Source organism: Aedes aegypti, chromosome 1, assembly GCF_002204515.2.
Source record: "Aedes aegypti strain LVP_AGWG chromosome 1, AaegL5.0 Primary Assembly, whole genome shotgun sequence".
NCBI classification, from domain to species: domain Eukaryota; kingdom Metazoa; phylum Arthropoda; class Insecta; order Diptera; family Culicidae; genus Aedes; species Aedes aegypti.
In genome coordinates, this window is record NC_035107.1 from 93761190 (window position 1) to 93777587 (window position 16398).

A 16398-nucleotide genomic window follows, 5' to 3' on the forward strand; every position below is an offset into this window, starting at 1 on the left:
ACGGATTTGGAACGTACTCTAAGGGCTGCCGCGGTTTTACGGGACGGGGGCAGCCTGTGCCACTATCCCACTCGCTGTTTCGGGCCAGTGCCACCCGACCCTACTAAGGGAGTAGACTGTCGCCGCATACTATCCAATACATATACCGTAAAACGGGGTAACTTTGACAGTTTTTTTTTTTTGAAGAAAAGTTGAATATGTATGCATGCTGCTTTATATGATTGTGTTTTAGTTTTTCAAACAAGTACTGGCATCCTAGCTATCGATTGCAGTTGACAGATTGCCTAAAGATTTTTTTTCTAATGAATATATAATTTTTCGTATAATCGAAAGTCGGTTTTCTATTTTGCGATTACTTTGATACCGGGGTTACATGTTACCAACTCGCAGAGATCCTGGAGGGGAGAGGGGTTATCCGTCTCTGCTGCCCCGACAAAATACACTGTGTAAAACGCATAAGGCAAATCCATAAGGGTGAAAATCCTTAAAATTCCATCCTTATTTAGTCTCAGGTATGAGACTGAAGAAGGGCAGCCGATTATATAGGCTTTGGGTGTATAATATACATATTATGTAGACGATGATCTTGATCGAGATTCATTACAAGCGTTGAGTCTGTTTGTCTGCGGTCAAGCATATTATTCGTTTATTTCAATTGTCGAAATATATATAAATAAAAATGGAATGGTGTTTGTATGTCACGAAATGACTTACGAGCGGGTCAACGGATTTGAATGATTTATTCTCCAATTTGTTCGTCAAGGGTTCCGACGTGTTTGTGTGTATAGAAATTCCCGGATATTAACCGGGAAAGTCGGAAAAACGAGAGTGAACGAAACTGTCATTTTGTATGGGACGATCCATAGCGTTTTTCAACAGCCTACTTTATGGCAAGACGAAGTTTGCCGGGAACACTAGTTTTTGAATACAAATCTTAAGGGACGTCATATATTTCAGCAAATATTTAACAAATAACACATAAACAATGATATATATTTTTATAAAAAAAAAAAACAACTAATATTCAAGAGTCAAGTGTGTAACAGTTTTTATTTTCAAACAGAGTATATTTGGTATATTTTTATGTTAAACTTTCGCTGAACAGACCCCAAGATAGATGTCATTCCATGTTTCGAGTTAAACCGTGCCGTTTACAAGAATCCACCACTTTGCACTAGTTATCGTTTCCTCCTTTTCTCCGAAGTTGAAATCTGAAAAACACTTATTAGCATTTTGAAAACCTAGATAACGAAAATTGCAAAAGTCAAGATCATTGGTTATCGCTATATAAGAGGCTGAAAAGTAAAAGAAATTAACGAAATAACCTTATATGCTAAAAATATATGATGTGCAGAACCTTCCAAACTAACATAGATTGATGTGCAGAACCTTAAAAACTACTTATAATGCCAAGGGAAAAAACAAACCGTTATCCAACGCCCTCCCTTCCCCGATACCTACTGCAGTTATGGTTATCCTTCTTGATGCGGTCGCGCACTTCCGGCTCGATGAACTTCTCGTGCTTGGAGTTCTTCTCGGCGGCCAGCGTTTGCTTGGCCAGCAGTTCCTCCACCCCGATGGTCTTGGTGTTCTGAAACGAAGAAATCTCACTCTCGAACTCCGTCACCACGAAGACCCACTTGGGGATCTCGAAGCGGATCAGGCACAGCAAATCCCGGATGTAATCGAACTCGTCGATGAACGATTGGTAGACCCGGTTTCCGAAGCGCGCCGACAGCTTCATCTCCAGACGCCAATCCTGTTGCTGCTCCAGGGTATTGGCCACCACGCTAGCCGTAGAACTTGGAGCTTGGATAATGGAATTGTTCGACGTATTTCCGCCACTGGAGGTGGTCGTCGTCGAGGTCGGTTTGGTGTTGATGAACGAATCGTACAGCTTGCTCAGGATCAACAGCCGGGAGTGTTTCGCTTCGCGCAGTACGGTTTGCTTGGTGAGCTTGAGTGCGGCCGTAACGTACTCCCGGACCTGGGTTTTCTGCTTTTGTATCACGTGGTAGCGAGTGGGATTCTCCAAACGGGTTTCAACCTGGAGCACCTTTTTCGGCAGGTCGATGTCCATGTTCTCCAGCGGAAGTTTGACGGAGAAGACCGACGGCGAAGGTGAGGGGCTTTTATCCAGGTCATAGCTCTTGACCTGCTCGCGGAGCAACTGCTGTTTGAGCTGGGTGCGCGAAGAGGTGCTCAGGTGAGGGAAGCTCGTTCTGTGGAATGAAGGATGTTGGTTAATCTTGTAGGGTGCGCACCAGCATAGAAATGGGAACGTATTATCAAGTATTGCAATTCTTATTATTTTTGGCTTTACGTCTCCACTAGGACAAAGTCATCCCAATCCCAATCCCAATCGCAATCCCAATCCCCACGGTTCCCGCTGTTTTCTTTGCAAATTTGTACGCTTTTCTAAATAGTTGGAACCGTATTAACAAAGTTGTGCTGGATTCCGAAACTTACCGATCAAACGTCGCCACCGTAGAGGACTTGAGATCGCGAACCACGTTGACCTCGGCCGATTTGTCCAGCAGTGAGAAGGCGTCATCCTCGAAGCGACTGCAGTCGACATCGACCAGAATTCGACAGTCATTCATTGTGATCTGGAAACCTGAAAGAAAAACACAAAATTAGAACAAAGCAAAGCCAAATCACCAACAATGTAGGTAAACGTAACATGATAGGACCCAATCACCGGAATTATTTCCATCCACAAAAAGTAGAAACACCATTGCTTCCATTCCCACGAGACAATGTGAAATTTACGCTCCATCAAGCACGTCATCATGGTTTTGCTCGTGCCAGGCGAACAAAGATAACCTTCGTTCTTTTGTTCACCGCACGGAAACCACCTCCACGATTCACCGAACCCCCCTTCCGTTCCAAGAGGGATGGGGATGCGAGAAAAATGATAGTTTCTCCTTATCAAATTCCATCCATCGAAGCTCATCAAGGAGCGATTTCGTATGTTTCAGCTCGGCATTGTTTTCCGATACAGTCTGACTTCTTTTAATGGCCGTTGTAAGGGATTTCTCTCGTTAAACTTTTCTAAACGACCAAGCTGACATTGAGGGTCTTTCTTTGTTTATTTGAAGATCAATTTTCGGAAAAGTTGAAGCTTTATTTGAAAACTTTCCAGAATGGCAAATTTTAAAACTCTGAATTGAGATGGCAACACTGCTCGATTGTTATCGAAAAGATGTTACACTCAGATTACACGGAGCCACAAATCAATCCAAGTTTGACTTCTTTTCACTCAATTCGGCTCTTTTGGCCCGTGGAATAAACCAAATATGGATTCTTTCGAGTTTACCTAACTTAAAGTTGTTTTAACCCCCTAGGGAGACTTCGAAAGCTTACCATGTGAAGCTATTTTTTTGCTACTGAGTTGATTTTTAAATTTTAATTAAATTTTGAATATAACGATTTCAAATTTTCACCGAAGTTGAATAACAGGGGGTTATCAAAATAACCGGGTTAGGCAAAAATTTGGTCAAGACCGATAACAATTGTTCAAAAAGTTCGGGACAGGTAAACTACTGTATTTTTTAGATGTAGCCACGGAGACGAACTACGACCACCGGATACCGTTGATAATCCGTATTTCCGGAAGCATGTCTTTGTGCAGTAAAATTATGACGTGTTTTTAGCGAAGATATCAATTGAAAATTCGAAATCTTACTGCACATAGAAAAAGTAGAAGAAATTCTGATGCGATTGTCCAAAAATAACCGAGATATGGCCATCCCGGACTCGGTGCCAGTAGTGGATCTAAATTGGGATCAATTAATTTGTCAACTCAAAAAAGTCGTGCAATATATTTTTCTTCATAACTCATCATAAATAATCGTATAAATAAGTCCTGGGCAGATTTTTCCACTCATGGCACCATCAAGTGCTCCGGGGAAACCTTGCAGGATATCTTGCGACGGTTAATTCTTCATGTTCTTTCGTAAATAGGGTATCTGTTGACTCAAAGTGGATATTTGACTACAGTGGCCAATTTTGGGCCACCGGATGTTCCCGATGGAACCTGTGATTAGCACCAATTGGAATTGAACTTCTGTACATATCATGCGACGGCATATTCTTCATGTTTTATCTTAAAGTGGGTAACTATTGACTCTAAAAGGATATTGAACGATTGTGGCCACTTTCGGGATCACCATGCAGTGGGAATCACAAACATTATAACATTACACTTATTCTAATGTATTTCAACAATATTGATGCAACATTGCTGCTATTCGACAAATTTCAAGAGATGTCAGGCAATAGAACATTAACCCTGCATAACAAATGTTTCAATGCATCACTGCTGCACAAATGTTACTTTTTAAAACGCTTGATCGGTTTATCGTCGTTCTTGCATTAGTTTGGCCGTACAAAAGCCCTGTTCAACTTTAAAACTACTCTAATGGTATGCTTACGGCAATGCAGCTGCTGTATATAAGCAATCATACATTGTTCCATGTTAACTGGGGCATATATTGGCAGCACTGCTAATGTAATATCAAACAAGGCTTTTAAGCCAGATATTAAAATATCTTAATTCAGTTATAGGATTGATAATCAGAATTTTTACATGGTGTTCCATAGACGCCATTGTGCCCTATAAAAAAACATTCCTTCTACCAGCTTTTGAAGTTCAGGAAAAGGTGAAAAATGTTCAAGGGGGATTTAGGGGCCAACATTTTATTTTAGGGCAGTTAAAGGTACTTTTAAGAGGTACCTTTAGGATTTCAGTAGGAGCGAAAGTATTTTTTTATAACTTCTTCATATCTCTCGTTCCGTTCTATTTTTTTTTTTTCAAATTGAATTAAAATGCATCATGCCCTTCTCATAGACACCATAGTATTATATTACAGCTGCTTATGAAATTCAGTAAAAGTGTAATTGTTCTCAAAGTTGTCTTAGGGGGGCATAATCCCATTCCAGGGCCGTTTAAGGTACTTTTTGAGAGGGAGGAGGCATGCAGATTTCCAGTAGCAGCATAAGTACAATTAGGATTTATTACAAGCTTTTCAGTAACTCCCTCATATTTCGCTCCTTATTATAAATAAATTACTTCACAATTCGTTTAAGTGCTTTGCGAAGTCCCAAGATGTCCTATTCATTTTTCGCGCCCTCGGAGTGATTTTTTATTTTTTTTTTCAGTTGGCGCTTCATTTGCGCGCCATCACTTCGATATCTTATATTCCTGCTTATACGTGTTGACGCTGCGATAGTGACTGTTCAGTCGAGGATGGATTACCAACTGGTGAGCTTGTTTCATGCTTGTAATAACACATCTGTATCATGACATGTATTTTTTTTTATGAATTTGTTGAACAAACTATGGATGGTTCGTCACTTTAAGTGTTTACATAAGCACTTATTCATGTTCTGTGAAATTTCGAGATTCAAACCTTTGAATAGTTTAATGTTTAAGATGTCGACGCATTGATAGATAACTTTTTAAACAGAGGTTACATGAGTCGCATCACTTATCAAGGTGAATCCTGATCATGTAGCTTTTAAGCCCTCCCGTTAACAAAACTCATTCCCGTGGCAACCATGGAGACGCAGAGGTATACTCGATCTTTAGTAACAATGGATGCCACACTAACATTCCACCTCTTCCCCAATGACCGTACGGACGTAACCGGCGCCGTTATTGGCATTACTAATTTCAGAGTCCTCGAAAATGTACATTGAAGATGGTTTGGTACTCCCAAGCTACATCTGTTGGTTCCCTGTGTAATTTCGATTATTCCGGTCAATCATGGAGTAGCAACTACGAATTGTAAGGTCATCAATGCTCATGCTCATGCTCATCAATTACTTCTCAAATCACCATTAGAGTAACTTGAGCTCAAAGCTGAGGAGTTCTGACCCTTCCGATTGCGAAATTCTTCGATAAATGCCCATTCTCAGCTAAAGCCTATTTTATTTTATAAGAGGGCTAAAAAGTTTCTTACATGGACTAACACCCCCCCCCCCTCTAGTTAGGCCAATGCAAATCGCCTTAAAATCCATCGTGTCCCTCTAGACACCATTATTTTCCATTGTAACACACCCCCCCCCTTCTACAGAAACATATTAAGTTTAGATGAAGTTTTAAAGTATCCAACATGGTCTAAGTAGAGGGAGAGAAAAATTGCGTTCAGTTTACTTGTAGGTTACTTGAGGCATGTAGGATTCCAGTAGGGGCGTAAATGGGATTGCAGATTATTACCTTTTTTCTGTATCGTTCCACATTCCCTACCTTATTATAAATAAATTCCATCTCAAATCATCTGAAACCTCATCGTGTCCCCCAAGACACCAATATGCTCCGTTATGACCCCGTCTTACATCAGCTTTGGAAGTTTAGGAGAAGTGGTAAAGTATCAAACGGGGTCAAAGTAAGTGAGGAGAAAATTTGCGTTTACGTTACTTCTCAGAGGAGGCGTGTAGGACCTCACCTTATTATAAATAAATTTCATTTCAAACCATCTGAAAATCCATCGTGTCCTCTAGACATCATTTTGATCCCCCTAACACCAACTTATGAAGTTTAGGAAACGCAGTATAGTATCAAGAGGGGTCTGTAACTGTGTCATACTTCTCCAAAGATTATTCTAGGAATTCCTTTAGAAGTTTTTTCAGGGATCTTCTCAGAAATTCCTCCATAGATTTCTCCAGGAACGCCTACAGGGATTTCTCCAAAATAAATCTCAACGGATTCCTTAAAAAAATTGGCAGGAATTCATCCAGTATTCCTTCAGGGATTCCCCAAGAAATAATTCCGATGATTTTTTTCAAGAGCTGTTATAAGCAGGCTTGATAATTCTCCTCAACATCATCAGAGTTTGGTGACATACTCTAGAGCAGCGTGCTGCCTTTGCCTCTTTGCGAGAGAGCGAAAAAATGCTAAGCAGAGAGGCAACGAAAAATGAGCGAGGAAAATGCAGCACAAAACACAACAGAATTAAATTCCATCAAAAAAGGGTGCTCTCACAACTCCCCGAGGACTGTCTGTTCGGGCGGCAGACTCAAGAGTTCGTTTGAAGTGTGAGTGATGGTGAGCATCGCAACGAGGGAGAGAGAGTACCTAAAAAAATTCTCGCATTTTTATGCACTCTCACTAGAAGCGCTTGAGGATCTGTGATGAAAATTTTGAGTTTATTTTTTTCTCTTCAGAAAAACGGCAAAATCACCTCCTCTTTGCATCGCAGAGGAGTTTCTATCAAGCCTGGTTATAAGTATTGCTCCAGGATTTTTTAAACGAATCCTTTCTGGAATTTCTCCACGAAATTCTCCAAAAACTCCTCCTGGAATTTCTCGAGCGATTCCCACATTAATTTAACGACGGAATCCTCCAACAACTTCTCCGAAAATTCTTATAGGAATACTCCAAAGCTTTTCTCAAAAAATCATCCAAATTTGTCCTCAAGATTACCAAGATTTGACAAAAAATTAATCTAAAAGTTACACCAACGGTGCCTCCTGTGATTCTTACAGTAATTTCTCAGGAAACCCCTCCTAGGTTTTCTTATGGGTTTTATTCAGAAAAATTCTCAAGGGACTTGTCCATTAATTACTTTAGAAATCTCTCCAGATTTCTTCCAAGGATATTTTTTTCAGCAATGTCTACAGAGATATTTCCAGGGATTCTCTCTGAATTTCATCAAGATATTTCTTCAAGATTTTCTTAAAGGAATTTTTTCAAGAATTTATTAGAGGAATTCTCCAAGGATTACTCTAGGATTTAATTTTCTTTCAGAGATTTATCCAAGGATTCTTACAGGAAACTCTCCAGGAATTCATCCAAAAATCTTCCCAGATTTTTTTTTTTTCAAAGATTCCGCTGAAACATAATACCATGATTTTTTTTTTCAGATATTCCTCCATTCTAATCATTCCCAAGTAATTCCTACTGGAATTCCTGCAAGAATTTTTCTTGGGTTTTCCAAAGAATTCTTCTAGGAATTCTTTCAAGGATTACTCTAGAAATCGTTACAAAGATTTCTCCCATAATTCCAGGAGATGTCTCCAGGAACTCCTACAGAGTTTCCTCCATGAATATCTCAAGAGGTTCTCAAAAAAAATCTCAAAGGAACGTCTTCAAGAATTACTACAACAGTTCTCAAGCCATTTCTCCAAGATTTCTCCATGAACACCTAAAGTGATCCCTTTAGAAATATCTCACAGGGTTTTTTCATCAAATTCTCAAGGGATTTCTCCTGAAGTTCCTCTATGAATTTCCTATGAACGTCCACAGAGATATACCCTCAGAAATTCCTTTATGGGGTTTTCTACAAACTCCTTTAGGAATTGCTCTTTAATTTTTTAAGGGATTCCTACAGAAATATCTAAAGAGATTCCTTAGTTAGTTTCTCTAGAAATTCCTGCAACGATTTCACCAGTAATTTCTTCAGATATTCTTCTTGTTTTTTTAAGCAATCCCTTAAAATACTCCTTCAAAACTTTCTCTAGAATTCTCCCAAGGCTTTTAGAGGAATTAATACAAAGGTTTCTCCATGAATTACCTCAAAATATCTTCCAGGGATTTCTCCAAGATTTTTTTAAGGGATTCTTTCAGGATGCCATTAAGGATTCTACCAGAGCTTTATCCATGGATACTCCAGAAATTCTTCCAGGAATTTCTTCTTAAACTCTTAAAAGAATTGCTCCATGCGATTCCTTCGAAAATACCTAAATATATTCCTAAACAATTCTTCCTACGATCTCACCAGTGATTTCTGCAGGCATTCGTCTAGGAGTTTCTTAAGATTTCTTAAAAATTTCTTTCAGAGAATTCTCCAAAATTTTTCCCAGGAATTCTTTAGAATTTTTTTCTTGAGATTTTTTCTAGAACTGCTCCAAAAATTCCTCCAATGAATTCGCCAGTAATTTCTCCAGGTATTCGTCTTTGAGTTTCTCAAGAGATTTCTTCAAGGATTTACCAAGGCTTTCCTCAAATGGTTTCTTTATGCGATACCCTCGGAATCACTTTCAGAGATTTCTCCAGGATTTTTTCTAGGGATTCTTTCAGGAATATCTTTTTGGATGCCTCCAAGGATTCCACCAGAGATTTATGCAGGGATACTCCATACATTATTCCAGGGATTTCTTCTCGAACTCTTATAGGAATTGCTCCATGGGTTTCCTTCAAAAATACACAAAGAGATTCCATAACCAACTCCTCCAACGATCTCACCAGTTCTTCAAGTATTCATCCTAAAATTTCTTAAGAGATCCTTCCAAGGTCTCCTTGGAAACTATCTCTAGAATTCTACCAGGGCTTTTTGAGGAATTTCCACAAAGTTTTCCAGATATTCCCTCATAGTTTCTTCCAGGAAATTCTCCAAGGGATTCCTTTAGAAATTGTTCAAAAGATTTTTTCAAAAATTCCTCCAACAATTCCTCCAGCGATTTCGCCAGTAATTTCTCAAAAGATTTCTTCAAGAAGGCTTCAAGGCTTTCCGAGGAATTCCTCCAAAAGTTCGTTCTTGAGATTCCCTCAGAATTTCTTCCGTGGATTTCTCCTGGAATATTTCAAGGATTATTTCAAGATTTTTTTAGGATACCCTCAAAGATTCTACCAGAGATTTATCAAGAGATACTCCAGAAATTCTTCCAGAGATTTCTTATCGAACTCATATAGGAATTGCTCAATGATACTTTCCAGAAATTCCTTTAAAAATACCTTGAGAGATTCTTTAAACAATTCATCAAGAGATTTCACCAGCAATTTCTGCAGGTATCTGTACTGGATTATTTCAAGAGATTACTTCAAGATCTCTATCAAAACTATCTCTAGAATTTCTTCTAAACCTTTCCAGAAATTGTTCTAAAGATTTTACCAGAGATTCTCTCAGAATTTCTTCCTAGTATTCCACTATGAATTTTTCAAGGAATCCCTTCAGAAAAATTTAAGGGATTTTTTAAGGAACTCCATGATTTAGAAAAATACCTTAAGTTATTCCTTAAACATTTCCTCCAGAAAATTTGCCAGTTATTCCTGAAATTTTTCAAGAGATTCTTGCAAGAACTCCCTCAGAACTGTCTCTGAGATTCTTCCAAGGCTTTTAGAGGAATCCCTCCAAAGATTTCCAGAGATTCCCTCAAAATTTCTTCCAAAGATTTCTCAAAAAAAAAAAATCAAGAGGTTCTATCAGAAAATTATGTTAGAATTCCCCCAGAGATTCGATTAGAGATTTATCTAGGGAAACTCCAAAATTACTCCAATGATTTCTCCTACAGAGATTTCTCAAGGGATTTCTCCTAGAACTTTTTCAGTATTCCTTTAGAAATTTCAATAGAAAGTCACCAACTATTTTTCCAAGAGCTCTTGAAGGGATGCCTCCAGGAATTGCTTTATGGATTTCCCATGGGTTACCATCAGCAACCCCTGGAGGATTTTTTAGACGAATTTTCCTTTTAATGACAGAAAAGTTTTCAGATTTCTTTGCAGCGATTTAATTCATATAGAAAACAGTACTTTTGTTGTAACAAAAGTTAAGCCAACCAAAATGTTGACTGGGGAATTTGTGAAGAAAAATCGCTGTTAGATATCTGGGAGGAGTCCATGCAACAATTTTTGGGATAATCTCTGGATTGCCTAGTGGAATTAATAAAAAAAATTCTAGAAATTTGGTGGAATTAATACTTCAGTCGTCGCGCTGTTGTATTTTGTACAACAGTGGTGAAAAAACCTCGTTTATCGTACACAGCATCAGGTTCTGACGGTGGCAAACCGCGCGACGACTGAAGGGTCAATGAAGAAATACTGAAAAAAAAAACCTTGGAAAAATTACTGCAATCGCCGGAAGAACTTTCATAAAAAAATCTCTGAATTATTTCTAGGAGAAGTTCCTGAAGGACAGGCTTCGAATTGATCTCCATCATTTATCATTATCACGCCCAATTTTTGATAGTATCGATCGATACTATAAGTATGGTTAGTCCTATTACTAGAAATTCTTACAATTGATGCCGAATGGTGAAACTATCAGCAATTTTTTATCACTAATGGGATCAAACATATCTTTGGGGAAAAATATGCTGTCAGTAGAATTCTATATTTATCCCTTTTTATCCAATCATTGATATAAGATCCGAAACCAAAATCTTGCGCAGAATTGGAAATAGCTAATAGAAATAAATAAAGAGAATACACAATATGAATATTTTTGGAAAGAGCAGATATCAGACGCCATTTTGATATGTAAGATAGCGACCTCCGGTTGGGGAAAACCGTTGAAAATCCATGTAATATGGATGAATGGGGAAATTCATTCAGGAGCTTCTGGAAGTTTCTTAAAAGTAGTACTTGGAAAATGTGCTGGAAAAAATCATATCAATTATTTATTGAAAAATATCGATAACCAATCAGTAAAGGAATTAATTGAGAAACTCTTTGAGTAGCATACATAAAGTAAGAACAAGAGCACCTTGCTGCGTAAATGTACGCAATTTCACTTGTCATCTATTTGTGTAATCTGTTATCAGCAATTGATAGGATTTCCCTTTATCTTTATTAACAAGTATTGTTAAACTTCGGCTAGTTCTTCTCTGGATAAAATATCCTTAGGGCATGAACAAACTTTCAAGTTATCGCAAATCTCCAATTTTGCCAAAAATGATGAATTTTAAAATTTAAATAAATTATCGAGAATTTTTTCAATATTTTAGATTTTAGACAAATCTTTCTGCAAAATTGTTCAATTGGGTACAGACAAGTTGGAGGAGGTGAAACAAACAAGTTTAAAGAACATTGATTATTTTCAAACTAAATTTATGCTATTTTTGTAAAATGGGGTGAGAAATATTGTACTGAGAAAATTGCACGTTATGCCTGAGCTACGGTGAAAATTTCAAGTCAAGCAAAGCACTAGAAGCAGAGGCAGGCCTCTCCGCTTGACAATTTTGTATGGTCAACGGCCAATGCGTGGTTTATTCTGTCCAGTTGTTGTCACTGTAAATGAAAAAGAAAGTTCATTTTCGTCTAGAATTAGCAGTGCATCAAAATACGAGGATTTTTCTTTCTGGTAGGGCCCAGATAGCCGTAGTGGTAAACGCGCAGCTATTCAGCAAGACCAAGCTGAGGGTCGTGGGTTCGAATCCCACCGGTCGAGGAACTTTTCGGGTTGGAAATTTTCTCGACTTCCCAGGGCATAGAGTATCTTCGTACCTGCCACACGATATACGAATGCAAAAATGGTCATTGGCAAAGTAAGCTCTCAGTTAATAAATGTGGAAGTGCTCATAAGAAGCTGAGAAGCAGGCTCTGTCCCAGTAGGGACGTAACGCCAGTAAGAAGAAGAAGAAGAAGGTACTCTTTCTCTCTTGCTTCTATGCGCACCGTAACTCACAATTCAAAAGAACTCTTGATTTACCCGTCCGAACAGTACAGGCCTCACTTTGTTAAGATCGCACTCTCTTTTGATGGATTTTTTCTCCGTTGTGTTTTATGTTGCATCTTCCTTTCTCTTTTTTCGTTGCCTCTCTGCTTAGTATTCTCTCACTCCCTTACAAAGAGGCAAAGACAACACGCTGCTCTAGCACAATCTACAGAACTCTGCTGATGTTGGGGAGTATTATCAAGTCTGTGTATAGATGGGTTTCATCAGGCTCTGTTATCCCCCGATCAAATCAGAGCTGCAGCAGAAGATGACAAACACACTCTCATGATGAGCTGCGGATCATGATTGTTACAGAGAGAGATAAGTGAGAGATACTCTTGATTATTTCATGATTCAATCCTTAGTGTTGCTAGCTATCAAACAAGTTTTTTCAGTATTTTTTACGACTTTGATTTGTAGCTGTTATCCACTTCTTCATCATTGAAATTTCTGTTTACTACCTTGTTGTGGTTGAAATTTATTGAGATTTATTTGAATTTATTGAAACTGTGTTGCCATCTGACGACAGGAATGTGTGTCATTTATGGAAGCTTAAAAAGGTCTTTAGGTTCTACTACAACATCATGACCGACACATTTAACAAATTGTGAAGTTATTGATTATCGATCGTTAATCTGACTTCCGGTCGTAAAAAGAAGTTGAAGTGTACCACTTAAAGACAAAGAAGGATTTGACTAGCTCCAGAAAAAAACCCAACAATATTGAAGAACGTACATCCCACCCACATCAACGGCCATCGATTTCGAGGTTAAAAGCGAAAAAGCAAACACAAGAAGTTTCCTTCGAAAAGCGTTTTAAGCGGTTTCCACCGAGTTCGGGAGGCAGGAATCGTTTCACAGCATTCGGAGGACAAATGGGAATTGATTTCTTGTCGGTCTCGTACCCTGTACTTGGGACTGAGAAACAATCTGAGTAGGGGAATTAGGCGTAAAATACGCTATTGGGGTAAAACGTGTCACCGCCATGTTTCCAAGATAAAAGGTATTTAAGCCAAGTTCGTTTATTTCATACGATATTTCTATCAATTTAATCAAAAATCTGCTGTATACATGAGAATTTCGATATTTGCTTTGCCACAAAAAAAAAACGTTTGTAGCTCGCTGTTTTGAAAATTCTTGTTTATAGTTTTATTCACTTTGAATCTTACTGCTTGGATATGATTGTCTCAATCCAATGACTGTTTTTAGTAATTACAAGCTTGTGCAAATTTCCTGGAAATTCAATCAGAATCTATTTATCGACAAAATTCACAATAAAATTTCTTCCAGCGGTTGCATATTACACCACCATCCTTTAAGACTTTTTGGTGGTGGAGTTGCACAAGAGGAGGAACTGAATTTCAAATCAGATTATATCAACCACGATGAAATGGGACATCCTGACGGCTTAGTGGATGTAAGTAAGTCGATTGGTTGGTAGGTAGGTAGGTAGGTGAGTGGGTGACTCCCGTCGTGTTCGGATTCAATCTAGTGGATTGTTTGTTGGAGCAAAACCACAAAAAGGGGCTTCTCCACACACAGTATCGATTTGTATGCTTTTTCACGTTCTAGACCAGTGCCTTTAGCGACTACAGTGTCAATAGGTTTCGAGATAATCTGACGAGTAGAAATAACTTCAAAGATAGCGAAGGGGAACGTGATTTTTTGAACTGAAATGATATGCGGAGCGGAAGAAGGTTGAAACTTATGGCAGAATAAAGAAATGAATGTTAGGAAGTTATAGAACATGCGGATATTGGTCTTGAAGTTTTCAGTCTTGCTACTACTTCCAGGAAATATTTGCATGTTTAAGCACATTAATGGTTTGCAGAACTACATATAATGGCTGCGTAGACTTTCAAAGGATCATTGCTCACGCTCGTGGATATCAAGAACGTATTTCAGGACAATTTGGAGCGCAGGATACCTTGAATGATACCTTCATTCAAGATATGTATAACAGTATATAAGTACAAACTAAATGTACATTGCCGAATCGGGATTAATTTGAACGTATAATTGAAATACTTGCAGATTTCATAAGATCTCAGAAAATAAATGCTGAGCATCCTTATATCATACTTTTTAGTGATCTAATTGGCCAAGTATGCAGAAAAGGAGTTAAACTTTCATATAGTTTGGTTTAGCTTGACTGTTTAAATTTATATTAAAATGATTTTGAAACATGTCTCTAGCTTCTATAGAAAATTCTTTGTTTCTTTTATAAGGCAAAATACTACACCTTTCTGAAGCGTGAAAAATAAACTAATAAATATCGAAAATATTTTGAACTTTGTTATAAGGAATTTGTTTTAGGTCATAGTTCTAGTTTTGTGGCAGCTGGCAAATTTACATGCAAGTTGACTTGATTTGTCAATAATTCATTTCAAGCAGCCAATATCTTCAAAACTTTTATCGCGCTGACGTAATATTTTCGAAAACGGAAATAAATTCAGCAACCCTAAATTGAATTTCGTTATGACTCACATTCCAAACACTAAAGGCCAGCAGTAGCATCAAATTCATTGATTCAAATGCAAAAGATTCTACTAGCATCCTGGAAGGATTCTGCTAGTATCCTAAAGTATTCTGCTAGCATCATGAAAGGATTTTGCTAGCATCCTGAAATAATTCTGGAAGCATTGCGAAAGGACTCTGTCGTGTACTGGACTCGACCTACGGCACTGAAGACGATACAGTTTACGTTGAAATACGCGTATCTATCAAAAGAATCAAATAAAATAAGTCAAAGCTTGGAATTGTTGGTAATTGTGAAACTTCAAAAGAGTATGTTTAAATTCATTGTAATATGTAAAATGTTTGATAATAATGGGGACAATGTACAACTTTTTCCTAACTTGTCTCACCGATAGTTTGTCAGAGGACCTGCATCTGCTTGAAGATTGATCATGAGCTACATATCTATTCCAAGCATAAATTCATTTCAATTGAACATAACAGGTTCATATTTTGACAGTTTTCTAGCATCATAAATTCAATCTAATGACTACGAAGAATGATCCTCTTTCTTTCTGCATCACATACCTATCTTGATTGTTTCTAAGCTAACTTTTCTCCGATGACATACAACTATAAAGACAGGTAGCTATCTCACCCAGATGACGACGAGCCGATGATGATGATTAATTTTCCAGCTATGGTCGACTGACTGACAGCCATCAGGCCATCCATACCCTTAATGCAGAGCTCAAAAGACGTAACACTGAATAAATTTCCATCGACCACTTATTTAACGATCTGTGCTATATTACAAACCTTACAATCAGAAGCACGCGTATAGTTTTTCTTCGTGTTTGATGAAAGCGCTAGTACGACTTCTGGTGGTTTCGTGAAACGTACTTACCAGATGATTGAGATATTACAGACATTTGTTCGAAGTGTTACATCTGTTTGTATGTGCTTGGATGATTGGGAGAGGGCAGTTTGCGAAAAAAAAATCTCCAGCTAACAATTCCCTGGGAATGGATTGGGTTCCTGACCGTGAAGGGGACTTCATCCCCAGCCAGCGCAAAAAATCATTAATCATGCAAATTTCCGCATGGTTGCTAAACTTCCAGACCTTCAGCTTGCGGGGACGGTGACAACTGACAACTGTAGGCGCGGTCGGTTGTGGCAATGACATTACAATGAAAGTCCGGTACCGAACAACAATGGAAGCGAACTAAACGACGACTCGAAGAAAGAAAGGGTTCCATTTGCGTGAGTGTGTGTGCGTCTCTTGCTCGCCCTCTATCTCTGATTATGCTCATTAGTGATTAATTATGGCTGCCATGCCTCGGGAGGTCTATCTCATAGCAAAAGCTGTTTGGTGGGGGGGGTACCGCCGACTGTTCGTTCGCCAGAAGAAACCGAAACAGATCTCATCTGTTGAATCTCGTAATGGGACCATACAATGTAAGCCTATTTGGATACGACACTTGTGCCGGAAGTTCTCATTTGTGTCAATGTGGCAATTTATTTTGCTGGATTTGTTTTAGAGGTTATAGGGTCGAAATAAATAT

The 16398-nt window shown here is 38.4% G+C and overlaps 1 protein-coding gene across 3 annotated transcripts in view; it reads right to left on the bottom strand.

Moving 5' to 3' along the window:
* Window positions 1–1023: 1023 nt before the first annotated feature.
* The window catches only part of LOC5570082, a 131111-nt gene continuing 115736 nt past the window's right edge, over window positions 1024–16398 (bottom strand). For 2 of the 3 annotated variants that reach the window (XM_021842800.1, XM_021842796.1), the window contains 2 exons: window positions 2470–2617; window positions 1024–2222 (listed from right to left, as the gene is read on the bottom strand). In XM_021842800.1, coding sequence (XP_021698492.1) covers window positions 1430–2222; window positions 2470–2603 — 927 coding nt within the window. In that variant the 5' untranslated portion in view covers window positions 2604–2617 and the 3' untranslated portion in view covers window positions 1024–1429. Of the gene's footprint in view, window positions 2223–2469; window positions 2618–2683; window positions 2768–16398 lie in introns of those variants that run through there. The other variant, XM_021842789.1, reaches the window with a different exon arrangement.